The sequence below is a fragment of the Xyrauchen texanus genome, chromosome 49 (assembly GCF_025860055.1).
Source record: "Xyrauchen texanus isolate HMW12.3.18 chromosome 49, RBS_HiC_50CHRs, whole genome shotgun sequence".
Classification (NCBI taxonomy): domain Eukaryota; kingdom Metazoa; phylum Chordata; class Actinopteri; order Cypriniformes; family Catostomidae; genus Xyrauchen; species Xyrauchen texanus.
Genome location: NC_068324.1, coordinates 5,570,908 through 5,586,801, shown reverse-complemented (window position 1 = coordinate 5,586,801; position 15,894 = coordinate 5,570,908). Strand labels below are relative to the sequence as shown.

Genomic DNA, 15,894 nt, shown 5'->3' with positions numbered 1-15,894 from the left:
TTATCCAGAAGTCTACTGGTTTTCACACTCAGTAGGTGTGCATTTGCAGCTTTCAATGTAGACGTATTCATGCAGGGTCTCGCTGCCATCTGGACACTTTAGCGTCACTTGTTTGCGGCTCGTTTTCACCTCCCGACAGCATGAACAGCTGTGCATCATTGTGTTCATTTGCAATGAATACCTGTGTAGGTTTACAAGAAAACACCAGTCAGATGAATGTGCTCTTATCAGTGGATCCTAATATCTGAGTGAGATATTGCATACTCATGTCTATATTTGTGTGTGTCCATCTAATCATCATTCTTATTTTTCAGGACATGTGTGACTAAACATGACACAAACAGCACGATCATCCAAAAAAAACAGCAAAACATTTGGCCAAATTCCATTCAAAGCTGTTTTACGCCAATGGGTATGCAACTGAGGAGGTAAAGCTTGTTCATTAATATTGCTATTAACTGATGCCACTGCAGTGTCCCCAAAATACAGTATAGCAGATATTAACATAAAAGTTGCATGTGTTATGCTCTTGCAGTAGTGAGCACTAATAAATGTGTATTCTGTTACCTATGTAAAATTATTGCATTTCAACCATAAGACTGCATGGCTTTTCTCAGAAGTCAAAAGGAAAGAAATCTTATGTTTGGGTTCAAACAGGTGTGCACATGCTCTCACATTGATTGGGTGTCACAGTGACCACTGCAAGATGTCACTTCAACAGCATTGATGGATTTACAATTATCTGCATAAACATGGGTGGTGTTCTTCACTCGAACGCAGTTCTTGGGCTCACCTAAGATATTAGATGGAGGTAAGTTTGTGGCAGACACTCATAAACAATACATCTCAAGCATTGTTTTTTTTTAAATGATAAAAAAACAAACATCTGTTATACAATGCATCCAATCAGTGATCTGCATTAACATGGTGGGGCAGGCAATTAGTTTGTGGGAGAGTGATGTAATGAAAGTGAATGGCAACTGAGACATGAGAAAGTCAAATGGGTTTAGAACAAATGAGGGTGAGTAAATATCAGAAGTTGTACATTTTGTATCTCAATGTTTTAGATAAGGAAATAATATCTTACAGCTCATGCAACATCCATCTGCATCATATTCCTCGGTTCCCTTTAAATACATAAATAGAGCCTAGTTAATAAAACAATGCGACTTAATGTTGAAATGTGTCATGTGTAAAGTTGATTTATATATTTAGGTGTATTAAGACCTTATACTGGCACAGGAGGAAGTATTTTAACAAAAGAAAAATTACATCAGATGTTAGCAAACAACTACAACAGCCAATCAGAATACAAGCAGAACACGTGTCATGTGTGGAGCTCAAGATATTCACTTACAGGCTCACAGTCATCTTGATTAAAATCAGGGCAGGTTTTTATAGTCTTCTCTGTCCTAAGTGTGTCGTTAAATGTATTGCAGGTAATATTCTCACATTTATCACTGTAGAATTCTCCAACCTATGAAAACAAAAGACACTCTGCATGAGGATTGATTCATAGAAACAATTATTTGTCTGGTGACCTGAAAGAGTGAAGAAAAGTTTGAGAACGTACCTTGAGAATATGTCTGGTGTTTTCTATGTCAAAAACACAGGCTACTTGCTTACATGTTCCACAGCACTCTCCTTCTTGTTTCACAGGTTCAAAACCCTTATAGTTTGAATAATCCAGTTATTAAAGACTATTCGTGTGTTTTTGGAGTTAATCATACAAAGCAATTATTGAATATCAAGAATTAATTGTAATTGTTACCTCAGGACATGGTTCACAGTTTATACTAACACAAGTCACTGGATACAAATCATCCTGTGGGGCTTTATCATTTTCACAGTTGCATTGCACACAAGGATCTGTGCTGAATTTAGTTCCAGGCTACAGAGAAGAACAAAATCAGAAAAGATAGAGATATGGATTGATAAAACTGGCAAATTTGTTCCATTTTATAATTCCAGGCTCTACCCCCCATTTTTCTTAGGGATAGTTCCTCCAAAAATGAACGTTCTGTCGTCATTTACTCTCATGTTGCTCCGAAATTAGATGACTCTCTTTCTTCCGTGGAACACAAAAGGACAGATTGTTAGTCTCAGTTGCAATTCACTTTTATTGCATCTTTTTTCCATACAATGAAAGTGAATAATGACTGAGGCTATCATTCAGTTTAACATCTCCTTTTGTGTTCCCTAACCGAAAGAAAGTCACACTGGGTTGGAACAACATAAAATGGAATACATTTTTGGAGGTGAACTATCCCTTTAGTTAGTGTTAAAAAGTTAACCAAGCTTTAGCTCACCTGGTACTCAATGTGATCGAAAACACAGACAGGTTTGGGCACTGGTCAGAAAAATTAATAATTTTAGAAACCATTCAATAATTCAATTCAATAACAATGTTGATTTAACATTTTATATAATTGACTAAATTGCAATTTTGGAGGACAAAAATCACTTTTAGGTTTTTAAGTAAATATATGATTTTTTTTTTTACTTGCTGATTCAGTTTAAATGTAGAGGAAGGAAACAGTAAGTAATCTGAAACTTACCACAGGGACAGCAGTTCTCAAGAGTTTTTGGTCCCAACTCATATCCCAATGCACACTTCATCATTTCACAGGTTTCATTAAGGTTTCTATCACAGTCTGAATGGGAAGAGGGGGCAAGAAGTCTTTTTAAATATTTACTTGGTTTGTTTGCATTAATAAGAGTTTATGGATGTTGAGTTCAAATGCACTTATTCCAATAGGTTACGTTCACCTAATATGTGCAGTGAAAATATTTATGCTCAAGAGTTTCAAACTAGATTAATAATTTATTTCAAACAGTCTGAGGGGAAAATTCATACCCTAACCCTAACCCTCGATCAGGTACTCTCATGGAGAAAGAGTTTGCAGGAAATCTTGCTGAGTAAGTTCATTATCATTGCATGGAAAAGGATACAATGAATGTGAATGGTGAATAAAACAAATATACTCTCTAACATCTCCATTTGGGTTCCATGGAAGAAAGTTAAATGGGTTTGGAACAACAAAAAAGGGAGTAAATAATTATGGCGTTTTTATTTTTAGGTGAATTATTCCTTTAACTTGCAAATCTGTTGAACATATCTTTAATCTTGTCTCACCGCATTCTGGGCAGCAGCCTTTAATGGTTATTTTGTATCCTTCGGAACAGCCCTTTACAAGTGGACATTCAGTTGGCTCTGTGGTAATACCAAAACTCTCATTGGAACATGTATATTTGGTACAGCCCAAGGTCCATGTATCTCCGGGCTACAAGAAAAGAAGATGATCATTGTTATTGTGATGTGAGTTCCTTATTATGATGAATAATGGTTAAGGATGTGTGGATGGACGATGGACGATCTTACACCGATTAAGCCAATGATGTGTAAGGTTATGTAAATGCCTTAAATCATGTTCTTTAATTGGGGAAAGGTCAATTGTTCAAGCAAAAAAAAACAAAAAAAAAAAAAAACAAACAGAAAATAATTTAGAGCTGTTAAATTTCTTTCATAACAATTAAAAGAATTACACGTTATTGTTTCTGGTCACTTTTGAGAACAACTGGAGCATGATTTAATGATGAACAGTGCATAAGAGTTAAGGTGCTTTTGATGGAAAATGTCTTTAAATTTGTTACCTATGACTCAAAGAGACATACCTGTCTAGGTAATCCATCAGGGCCAATGCAATCTAAAAGGTGGGCATGAAAACAATATCACTAAAAACATGACATCAAGGTGCATTAATCTATCAAGAGAGGGTAAATTAAGTAACATTTCTTACCGCAGAAAGCCGTACAGGTGTCTGTCGTTGAACTGACTAGATATGTGTTATCAGGACAGTGACAACCTTCCATAAATGTTTGATGACAGTCTTTGCTTTGACAATCTTTCTCCACAAATTTATCATTGTACCTAGTCACAAGTTCAAAAATGTAAAGAAAAAAGCATTAGAGATGAATACAGTTAAAAGCAGTACATGCCTGAGCATTCAGTATGAATTTTACAGCTCTTATTCAGGATTGTTATTTATGGATATGGAGTGTTATAGAGAGAGATTAAAGCATTACCTTGTACTGCAGGTTTTTTCTACTTTTGGCCCACATGCCTTGTAGACTTTGTGTTTGGGGCAGTTGTATGCTGTTTTGAAAACCGACGACAATCAAGATTTCATTATAATATGACTTAATTACAAAATGTGTTAGTAAGAAATTCAAGTGTTAAGTACACAAACTAATTTTACTACAGTGCTGAGTCATTCTGCAGTCTTACCACATAGCCCTTTGAGATCAGCTAAGTGTCTCCAGTCCACACAAACAGACTCCTCGCCACAAATATTGGCATACATCTCCAGACTGGCACAAGCATTAGATTCATTTCCCATGTGGCAGACATCAAATTTGCATGCCTCATAATAACTTTCATAAGGAATAATCTCATGGCAGTTCTTAAACATACTGTGAAGAAAATACAAAACTTTGACTTTCAATTTAAGCATTCATTATCTTGAAAGATAAAAAAACATGTTACACTTCACGAAACAGTTGAGCCACATTTACAGGCGGTATTTCAACTCACTGCATCTTAATCCCTAACCACTCACAGTAAAGTTTTACGAGGTGTGAAATGCACTGAAATAGCACTGTGCTTTAAATATTTAAATTGAGTCATCAATTAACGATGCGCTATTACCACCCAATAAAGCTGCCGCTTATTTGAAATTGATCAAAATAGATGTTTGAGAACATTTTGTTGTTGATGATGTCAGCAGTAATTCATAAAATGATGGAGAAGAGAGTTGTAACCTGGCATAATAATAATAATAACTCTTTACATTTATGATACCACATTTCTAGGCACTCAAAGCAGTTTATATCATAGTGGGGGAATCTTCTCAACCACCAACAGTCTGCAACATCCACCTGGATGACGCAACAGCAGCCATGGAGCGCCAGAATGCCCTCCACACATAAGCTATTGGTGGAGAGGAGAGTACAGTGATGTAGCCAATTCCTATGTCTAGGGAATTTTTAGTAAGCCATGATGGCTAGTGGCCAATGGGCAAATTTGGCCAGGACACAAGGGGATTTTTAATGACCACAGAGGGTCAGGACGTCAGTGCGTTTTTACATGTAGTGTCCTCATCACTATACTAGGGTGTTAGGACCCACACAGACCACCGGGTGATTACCCCCTGCTGGACACACTCTTCCAGCAGAAACCTTAGTTTTCCCTAGGAGGTCTCCCATCCAGGTACTAGCCAGGCTCAACACTGCTTTAGTGGGTAACCAGCAGGAGCTGCAGGGAGAAATGTAAATGTCCAAATGTGCAGTTCAGTCAAGGGCACTTGCTGCATTTTAAAGAGCCAGGTTCAGGTAACAGTGGTGAAGCAAATGCTCTACAGTCCCAGCAGAGTGTCAAGATTGCAGTAGTCTGCTGCATCCTACCCAACCAAGCACTCAGCACCAACCAAAGAGCTGGCATTACATGGTGCAAATTCAATGCAACACTAAATATCGTAATATTGTATCTGTCTATGTCATTAGCTGATATGTTTAATTCTTTAAGTGATTCAGGTACTAAACAACGCAGACATCTCATGCCAGTTAGCAGGCACATTTAATTATTACAGACTATATAGCATCCCATAGAAATTACAATGCGTGTTTGTAACACGTTTTTTTACACAACACTGACATAAGTGGATTTCCTTACTAGTTCTTGATAACATCACAGATTTGTGTTTTGCAGGGTGCTGGGGGTTTAGGTGTGGGTGGGGTGTATGTGCATCCTGGAGGGACCATCCAAAACCGTGCCATGTCCTCACATGAAACGTCAATCGTTCCATTAGGAAGTCTGCAGTCATTTGCGCTATTGTTGTCACAAACCCCTAAAAATTGTCAGCAGAATTACAAAAATGTTAATTGACAGAATAACAAAATAAAAATATGCTCTTGATAGATAGATAGATAGATAGATAGATAGATAGATAGATAGATAGATAGATAGATAGATAGATAGATTTGTGATTTTAATAGATTTGTCCAACTAACAGATTTAATATATATTATATATTTTGTATATATACATATTCTAAATATTTATTGTGCCAAAAGATCTCTGACCCATACTCACCACACTGTCCCTCTGTATTATTATGGAAGTACGAGAATGGGAGTTTGACACTAAAGCTGTTATGACTGACTACAATCTCAGCTTTAATATCAGAGATGTTCATAACAACTGACATGCCAGATGTGGTGATGGTAAAGATGTCATTTACATATGTTGGTATCTTCTCTTCTTCATTGACATAAACCTATGGGGAACACAGCCTTTATGAGTTAAGATGAGAATCACACTCTAGAATACTATACTGTTTTGCAATGTGCATGAGAACCAGAAGAGCATGACAATCAGTAGCCCGTGAATGTTTGTGAAAAACACTTGTCCCAACACTTACATGGATCACCTTAGTGTTGCTTGTCATCTTGATTTTATAGGATTTGTAATTCACAATCACATACTCAGGGCAGGCAAGATTATTTTTTATATCACAATAAAAGTTTTTAACATGGACACTAATATTGTATTTTGGGATGATTTCTTGGACCAACACATAGGTGCAGTTTCCTTGGAAAGCATAATATGTTCCATCGAAAGTTTTGTAATGAGGGTCACCCCAGCCATTGCATTTACCTGTTTAATCAAATAAGATCAAAGTTAAGTATAAGGCACTGGCATGGACGAAATGTATGTGCATGCACGTGATTAGGAATCATATTTAGAAATAAATATAGATGTGTAAAAAAATATTTCTGAATCATTTTATGTATTTTAAAGGTGTGTAAGAGTTTAAAACTTACAGGGGCACTCATACTTGAAGCAGCAGCCATTGTTATAATACACCTTCTCAGCTTTAAGTGCATTGGCACATGTAGGTATGAAAGTACTGCTCTGATCACACTGTAGAGGCCTTGAGGTGACCTTGCCATTTATACAGGTTTTGTTATTGCATCCTTCAATCCAGTTTGAGATTGGACACAAAGGTGGAGGGGTTGGGCATGGTTGAGTCCATTTCACAATATTACAAGAGTCATTGCAGTAAGCAATGAAGCACCAACCCGCTTTGTCAGTATTATTGTAGATTTTAGACCCTAGAATTAGAATCAAAGATGTGCATGGTAGGTAACAAAATAACAGATATGAAACATAATTTGAGTGCTAAGGACCTGATTTAACGAGAACCCAAATAACGGGTACTAATTTACTTGTACACTCTATCAAATTGCGTGTTCTTGTTGTGGTCATATTTCAGATAATTTACGAAGAAAATGGCTAAACGTGCAAATATGTTGGAGAGACCATCCTGAAAATTGCACCAAAAGCATGCTCAATGCAATTTAATATATTTTTTTATAATAAATATAATTATTTATGATCCGATATCATCATGAATCCCTGCTATTTAGCAAGTGATTCTTCACAAGATTGCTCATCAGATAGCTTCAATACATAATTAACAAAGACAAAAAATACACTATTATGTGCACATTAAGCCAATGCACCACTGATTAATACTACAGCGAAATCTGAATTTCAAAAAGTAAGTATCTTGACCAGGATGGAACCAGAGAGAGACACGGGTGGCTTCCAAGAAAGAACAGCGCTCACAGCCTGCTTCGCAGGAGCAGCATACATTGGTGCATGTCATTCTGCATTGAGCACTGGAGAGAACAGCTAATTCAAATATTTCATCAGCGTTTAAATTATTGCTTAAAACATTGAAATATGACATTATTTGGGCATAGATTGTTATATGTTATTTTTATCTTAGAGATTAAATGTTGTGTGAACATCAGTAGACTATATTATCATTTTTGATTTCGAGTTTTAAAAATAACCTAATTTTTATTTTAATGAGAAATAATTTTATATTACATTAATGCATGTCATTAATGGGTGTTCTGTGTATTCTCCATTCTCAATGTCTCTGTTTTTCCACAATGACAGCAGTATGCCAGCACAAATCAAATTAATACCTTCCTTTCATTCGTATTCATTTGCTCTCTCAGTTTCTGATTCTAAAATTACTTTCAGACTAGATCAATTATTTTGCGGGTGCAATTTCGTTAATTTGCATCAACACCACCCTTTATTTTTGGGATTTGGAGGCATGCATCTAAATTGCACATTCATTTTGAGGAAACACACAAAAATTGCCAAGACCTGCTATTTTGCACATCTGAAAGACGAAATCCTCAGAAGACTATGTTTGTAGATCAGCTCTGACATTTTTTCCAAGTGCTATCAAGTTTGCACGTGTTTTATACATGCAAATCTTTACTAAATCAATGTCTACATGTACAAGGATTAAACAAACTATGAACTGGCAATATGTTAAGGTTTGTTAGTGAAGCAACACTTACCTGCTGTGTATGTCACATTTGAAAATGTGCAGTAACATTTTGTCACTCTAGTTGTTGGTGTAGTGGTAGATATGGCTGTAGATGTCTCTGATGTGGGTGTTGTACCAGAGGATGTGCTAGTTGTAGATGGTGTTTCTGTTGATGTAGGTGTCATTGTAACTGTTGAAGAAGCTGTTGTTTCTGTCTCAGTAAATGTTTGTGTCACAGTAGTTGTTGGTGTAGTGGTGGATGTGGTCGTAGATGTCTCTGATGATGTGGGTGTTGTACCAGAGGTTGTGCTAGTTGTAGATGGTGTTTCTGTTGATGTAGGTGTCATTGTAACTGTTGAAGAAGCTGTTGTTTCTGTCTCAGTAAATGTTTGTGTCACAGTAGTTGTTGGTGTAGTGGTGGATGTGGTCGTAGATGTCTCTGATGACGTGGGTGTTGTACCAGAGGTTGTGCTAGTTGTAGATGGTGTAACTGTTGTTGAACTTGTTGTAGATGGTGGTTCTGTTGATGTAGGTGTCATTGTAACTGTTGAAGAAGCTGTTGTTTCTGTCTCAGTAAATGTTTGTGTCACAGTAGTTGTTGGTGTAGTGGTGGATGTGGTCGTAGATGTCTCTGATGACGTGGGTGTTGTACCAGAGGTTGTGCTAGTTGTAGATGGTGTTTCTGTTGATGTAGGTGTCATTGTAACTGTTGAAGAAGCTGTTGTTTCTGTCTCAGTAAATGTTTGTGTCACAGTAGTTGTTGGTGTAGTGGTGGATGTGGTCGTAGATGTCTCTGATGACGTGGGTGTTGTACCAGAGGTTGTGGTAGTTGTAGATGGTGTTTCTGTTGATGTAGGTGTCATTGTAACTGTTGAAGAAGCTGTTGTTTCTGTCTCAGTAAATGTTTGTGTCACAGTAGTTGTTGGTGTAGTGGTGGATGTGGTCGTAGATGTCTCTGATGATGTGGGTGTTGTACCAGAGGTTGTTCTAGTTGTAGATGGTGTTTCTGTTGATGTAGGTGTCATTGTAACTGTTGAAGAAGCTGTTGTTTCTGTCTCAGTAAATGTTTGTGTCACAGTAGTTGTTGGTGTAGTGGTGGATGTGGTCGTAGATGTCTCTGATGACGTGGGTGTTGTACCAGAGGTTGTGCTAGTTGTAGATGGTGTTTCTGTTGATGTAGGTGTCATTGTAACTGTTGAAGAAGCTGTTGTTTCTGTCTCAGTAAATGTTTGTGTCACAGTAGTTGTTGGTGTAGTGGTGGATGTGGTCGTAGATGTCTCTGATGACGTGGGTGTTGTACCAGAGGTTGTGCTAGTTGTAGATGGTGTAACTGTTGTTGAACTTGTTGTAGATGGTGGTTCTGTTGATGTAGGTGTCATTGTAACTGTTGAAGAAGCTGTTGTTTCTGTCTCAGTAAATGTTTGTGTCACAGTAGTTGTTGGTGTAGTGGTGGATGTGGTCGTAGATGTCTCTGATGACGTGGGTGTTGTACCAGAGGTTGTGCTAGTTGTAGATGGTGTTTCTGTTGATGTAGGTGTCATTGTAACTGTTGAAGAAGCTGTTGTTTCTGTCTCAGTAAATGTTTGTGTCACAGTAGTTGTTGGTGTAGTGGTGGATGTGGTCGTAGATGTCTCTGATGACGTGGGTGTTGTACCAGAGGTTGTGGTAGTTGTAGATGGTGTTTCTGTTGATGTAGGTGTCATTGTAACTGTTGAAGAAGCTGTTGTTTCTGTCTCAGTAAATGTTTGTGTCACAGTAGTTGTTGGTGTAGTGGTGGATGTGGTCGTAGATGTCTCTGATGACGTGGGTGTTGTAACAGAGGTTGTTCTAGTTGTAGATGGTGTTTCTGTTGATGTAGGTGTCATTGTAACTGTTGAAGAAGCTGTTGTTTCTGTCTCAGTAAATGTTTGTGTCACAGTAGTTGTTGGTGTAGTGGTGGATGTGGTCGTAGATGTTTCTGATGATGTGGGTGTTGTACCAGTGGTTGATCCAGTTGTAGGTGTTTCGGTTGATGTACTTGGGGGCATTACAGTAGAGGTGGTTGTAGTACACATGGCTTCACAACATCTGACACGTATTTCATAATTACGACACAATGGTATTATACCATCTGCATTGTCTTCATTTGAACATGTCAGTCCAAAGGATGTATTGCAATATACTATTTGTCCTATTTCTTCCAATGAGTATTCTGGATAATCTACTGCCCTACATTGTATTTCGCTGGGGCTGTGACAAGAAATCTTTCTTGATTTCCACAGTTTAGTGATGGATTCAATTTCGAATCCTTGCGGTTCTTTACTGGGTGTGTTGCTGTCAGTCCAGTTTGACCAGTTACAATCACAGATGGAAGGTGGTGTTGTAACTTGTGTTGAACTAGTTGTAGATGGTGTAACTGTTGTTGAACTTGTTGTAGATGGTGGTTCTGTTGATGTAGGCGTTATTGTAACAGTTGAAGAAGCTGTTGTTTCTGTCTCAGTAAATGTTTGTGTCACAGTAGTTGTTGGTGTAGTGGTGGATGTGGTCGTAGATGTTTCTGATGATGTGGGTGTTGTACCAGTGGTTGATCCAGTTGTAGGTGTTTCGGTTGATGTACTTGGGGGCATTACAGTAGAGGTGGTTGTAGTACACATGGCTTCACAACATCTGACACGTATTTCATAATTACGACACAATGGTATTATACCATCTGCATTGTCTTCATTTGAACATGTCAGTCCAAAGGATGTATTGCAATATACTATTTGTCCTATTTCTGCCAATGAGTATTCTGGATAATCTACTGCCCTACATTGTATTTCGCTGGGGCTGTGACAAGAAATCTTTCTTGATTTCCACAGTTTAGTGATGGATTCAATTTCGAATCCTTGCGGTTCTTTACTGGGTGTGTTGCTGTCAGTCCAGTTTGACCAGTTACAATCACAGATGGAAGGTGGTGTTGTAACTTGTGTTGAACTAGTTGTAGATGGTGTAACTGTTGTTGAACTTGTTGTAGATGGTGGTTCTGTTGATGTAGGCGTTATTGTAACAGTTGAAGAAGCTGTTGTTTCTGTCTCAGTAAATGTTTGTGTCACAGTAGTTGTTGGTGTAGTGGTGGATGTGGTCGTAGATGTTTCTGATGATGTGGGTGTTGTACCAGTGGATGATCCAGTTGTAGGTGTTTCGGTTGATGTACTTGGGGGCATTACAGTAGAGGTGGTTGTAGTACACATGGCTTCACAACATCTGACACGTATTTCATAATTACGACACAATGGTATTATACCATCTGCATTGTCTTCGTTTGAACATGTCAGTCCAAAGGATGTATTGCAATATACTATTTGTCCTATTTCTGCCAATGAGTATTCTGGATAATCTACTGCCCTACATTGTATTTCGCTGGGGCTGTGACAAGAAATCTTTCTTGATTTCCACAGTTTAGTGATGGATTCAATTTCGAATCCTTGCGGTTCTTTACTGGGTGTGTTGCTGTCAGTCCAGTTTGACCAGTTACAATCACAGATGGAAGGTGGTGTTGTAACTTGTGTTGAACTAGTTGTAGATGGTGTAACTGTTGTTGAACTTGTTGTAGATGGTGGTTCTGTTGATGTAGGCGTTATTGTAACAGTTGAAGAAGCTGTTGTTTCTGTCTCAGTAAATGTTTGTGTCACAGTAGTTGTTGGTGTAGTGGTGGATGTGGTCGTAGATGTTTCTGATGATGTGGGTGTTGTACCAGTGGATGATCCAGTTGTAGGTTTTTCGGTTGATGTACTTGGGGGCATTACAGTAGAGGTGGTTGTAGTACACATGGCTTCACAACATCTGACACGTATTTCATAATTACGACACAATGGTATTATACCATCTGCATTGTCTTCGTTTGAACATGTCAGTCCAAAGGATGTATTGCAATATACTATTTGTCCTATTTCTTCCAATGAGTATTCTGGATAATCTACTGCCCTACATTGTATTTCGCTGGGGCTGTGACAAGAAATCTTTCTTGATTTCCACAGTTTAGTGATGGATTCAATTTCGAATCCTTGCGGTTCTTTACTGGGTGTGTTGCTGTCAGTCCAGTTTGACCAGTTACAATCACAGATGGAAGGTGGTGTTGTAACTTGTGTTGAACTAGTTGTAGATGGTGTAACTGTTGTTGAACTTGTTGTAGATGGTGGTTCTGTTGATGTAGGCGTTATTGTAACAGTTGAAGAAGCTGTTGTTTCTGTCTCAGTAAATGTTTGTGTCACAGTAGTTGTTGGTGTAGTGGTGGATGTGGTCGTAGATGTTTCTGATGATGTGGGTGTTGTACCAGTGGTTGATCCAGTTGTAGGTGTTTCGGTTGATGTACTTGGGGGCATTACAGTAGAGGTGGTTGTAGTACACATGGCTTCACAACATCTGACACGTATTTCATAATTACGACACAATGGTATTATACCATCTGCATTGTCTTCGTTTGAACATGTCAGTCCAAAGGATGTATTGCAATATACTATTTGTCCTATTTCTTCCAATGAGTATTCTGGATAATCTACTGCCCTACATTGTATTTCGCTGGGGCTGTGACAAGAAATCTTTCTTGATTTCCACAGTTTAGTGATGGATTCAATTTCGAATCCTTGCGGTTCTTTACTGGGTGTGTTGCTGTCAGTCCAGTTTGACCAGTTACAATCACAGATGGAAGGTGGTGTTGTAACTTGTGTTGAACTAGTTGTAGATGGTGTAACTGTTGTTGAACTTGTTGTAGATGGTGGTTCTGTTGATGTAGGCGTTATTGTAACAGTTGAAGAAGCTGTTGTTTCTGTCTCAGTAAATGTTTGTGTCACAGTAGTTGTTGGTGTAGTGGTGGATGTGGTCGTAGATGTTTCTGATGATGTGGGTGTTGTACCAGTGGTTGATCCAGTTGTAGGTGTTTCGGTTGATGTACTTGGGGGCATTACAGTAGAGGTGGTTGTAGTACACATGGCTTCACAACATCTGACACGTATTTCATAATTACGACACAATGGTATTATACCATCTGCATTGTCTTCGTTTGAACATGTCAGTCCAAAGGATGTATTGCAATATACTATTTGTCCTATTTCTTCCAATGAGTATTCTGGATAATCTACTGCCCTACATTGTATTTCGCTGGGGCTGTGACAAGAAATCTTTCTTGATTTCCACAGTTTAGTGATGGATTCAATTTCGAATCCTTGCGGTTCTTTACTGGGTGTGTTGCTGTCAGTCCAGTTTGACCAGTTACAATCACAGATGGAAGGTGGTGTTGTAACTTGTGTTGAACTAGTTGTAGATGGTGTAACTGTTGTTGAACTTGTTGTAGATGGTGGTTCTGTTGATGTAGGCGTTATTGTAACAGTTGAAGAAGCTGTTGTTTCTGTCTCAGTAAATGTTTGTGTCACAGTAGTTGTTGGTGTAGTGGTGGATGTGGTCGTAGATGTTTCTGATGATGTGGGTGTTGTACCAGTGGTTGATCCAGTTGTAGGTGTTTTGGTTGATGTACTTGGGGGCATTACAGTAGAGGTGGTTGTAGTACACATGGCTTCACAACATCTGACACGTATTTCATAATTACGACACAATGGTATTATACCATCTGCATTGTCTTCGTTTGAACATGTCAGTCCAAAGGATGTATTGCAATATACTATTTGTCCTATTTCTTCCAATGAGTATTCTGGATAATCTACTGCCCTACATTGTATTTCGCTGGGGCTGTGACAAGAAATCTTTCTTGATTTCCACAGTTTAGTGATGGATTCAATTTCGAATCCTTGCGGTTCTTTACTGGGTGTGTTGCTGTCAGTCCAGTTTGACCAGTTACAATCACAGATGGAAGGTGGTGTTGTAACTTGTGTTGAACTAGTTGTAGATGGTGTAACTGTTGTTGAACTTGTTGTAGATGGTGGTTCTGTTGATGTAGGCGTTATTGTAACAGTTGAAGAAGCTGTTGTTTCTGTCTCAGTAAATGTTTGTGTCACAGTAGTTGTTGGTGTAGTGGTGGATGTGGTCGTAGATGTTTCTGATGATGTGGGTGTTGTACCAGTGGTTGATCCAGTTGTAGGTGTTTTGGTTGATGTACTTGGGGGCATTACAGTAGAGATGGTTGTAGTACACATGGCTTCACAACATCTGACACGTATTTCATAATTACGACACAATGGTATTATACCATCTGCATTGTCTTCGTTTGAACATGTCAGTCCAAAGGATGTATTGCAATATACTATTTGTCCTATTTCTGCCAATGAGTATTCTGGATAATCTACTGCCCTACATTGTATTTCGCTGGGGCTGTGACAAGAAATCTTTCTTGATTTCCACAGTTTAGTGATGGATTCAATTTCGAATCCTTGCGGTTCTTTACTGGGTGTGTTGCTGTCAGTCCAGTTTGACCAGTTACAATCACAGATGGAAGGTGGTGTTGTAACTTGTGTTGAACTAGTTGTAGATGGTGTAACTGTTGTTGAACTTGTTGTAGATGGTGGTTCTGTTGATGTAGGCGTTATTGTAACAGTTGAAGAAGCTGTTGTTTCTGTCTCAGTAAATGTTTGTGTCACAGTAGTTGTTGGTGTAGTGGTGGATGTGGTCGTAGATGTTTCTGATGATGTGGGTGTTGTACCAGTGGTTGATCCAGTTGTAGGTGTTTCGGTTGATGTACTTGGGGGCATTACAGTAGAGGTGGTTGTAGTACACATGGCTTCACAACATCTGACACGTATTTCATAATTACGACACAATGGTATTATACCATCTGCATTGTCTTCGTTTGAACATGTCAGTCCAAAGGATGTATTGCAATATACTATTTGTCCTATTTCTGCCAATGAGTATTCTGGATAATCTACTGCCCTACATTGTATTTCGCTGGGGCTGTGACAAGAAATCTTTCTTGATTTCCACAGTTTAGTGATGGATTCAATTTCGAATCCTTGCGGTTCTTTACTGGGTGTGTTGCTGTCAGTCCAGTTTGACCAGTTACAATCACAGATGGAAGGTGGTGTTGTAACTTGTGTTGAACTAGTTGTAGATGGTGTAACTGTTGTTGAACTTGTTGTAGATGGTGGTTCTGTTGATGTAGGCGTTATTGTAACAGTTGAAGAAGCTGTTGTTTCTGTCTCAGTAAATGTTTGTGTCACAGTAGTTGTTGGTGTAGTGGTGGATGTGGTCGTAGATGTTTCTGATGATGTGGGTGTTGTACCAGTGGTTGATCCAGTTGTAGGTGTTTCGGTTGATGTACTTGGGGGCATTACAGTAGAGGTGGTTGTAGTACACATGGCTTCACAACATCTGACACGTATTTCATAATTACTGACACAATGGTATTATACCATCTGCATTGTCTTCGTTTGAACATGTCAGTCCAAAGGATGTATTGCAATATACTATTTGTCCTATTTCTGCCAATGAGTATTCTGGATAATCTACTGCCCTACATTGTATTTCGCTGGGGCTGTGACAAGAAATCTTTCTTGATTTCCACAGTTTAGTG

General features: G+C 38.5%; 1 protein-coding gene across 1 annotated transcript in view; it reads right to left on the bottom strand.

The window, feature by feature from the left end:
• The window catches only part of LOC127640233 (mucin-2-like), a 34,915-nt gene continuing 19,021 nt past the window's right edge, over positions 1 to 15,894 (bottom strand). The window contains 18 exon segments of the mRNA XM_052122685.1: positions 1 to 181; positions 676 to 793; positions 1,088 to 1,127; positions 1,358 to 1,477; positions 1,574 to 1,669; positions 1,772 to 1,891; positions 2,310 to 2,350; positions 2,559 to 2,654; positions 3,137 to 3,284; positions 3,676 to 3,707; positions 3,801 to 3,931; positions 4,087 to 4,156; positions 4,289 to 4,473; positions 5,732 to 5,906; positions 6,152 to 6,335; positions 6,480 to 6,715; positions 6,883 to 7,173; positions 8,446 to 15,600. Coding sequence (XP_051978645.1) covers positions 1 to 181; positions 676 to 793; positions 1,088 to 1,127; positions 1,358 to 1,477; positions 1,574 to 1,669; positions 1,772 to 1,891; positions 2,310 to 2,350; positions 2,559 to 2,654; positions 3,137 to 3,284; positions 3,676 to 3,707; positions 3,801 to 3,931; positions 4,087 to 4,156; positions 4,289 to 4,473; positions 5,732 to 5,906; positions 6,152 to 6,335; positions 6,480 to 6,715; positions 6,883 to 7,173; positions 8,446 to 15,600 — 9,419 coding nt within the window.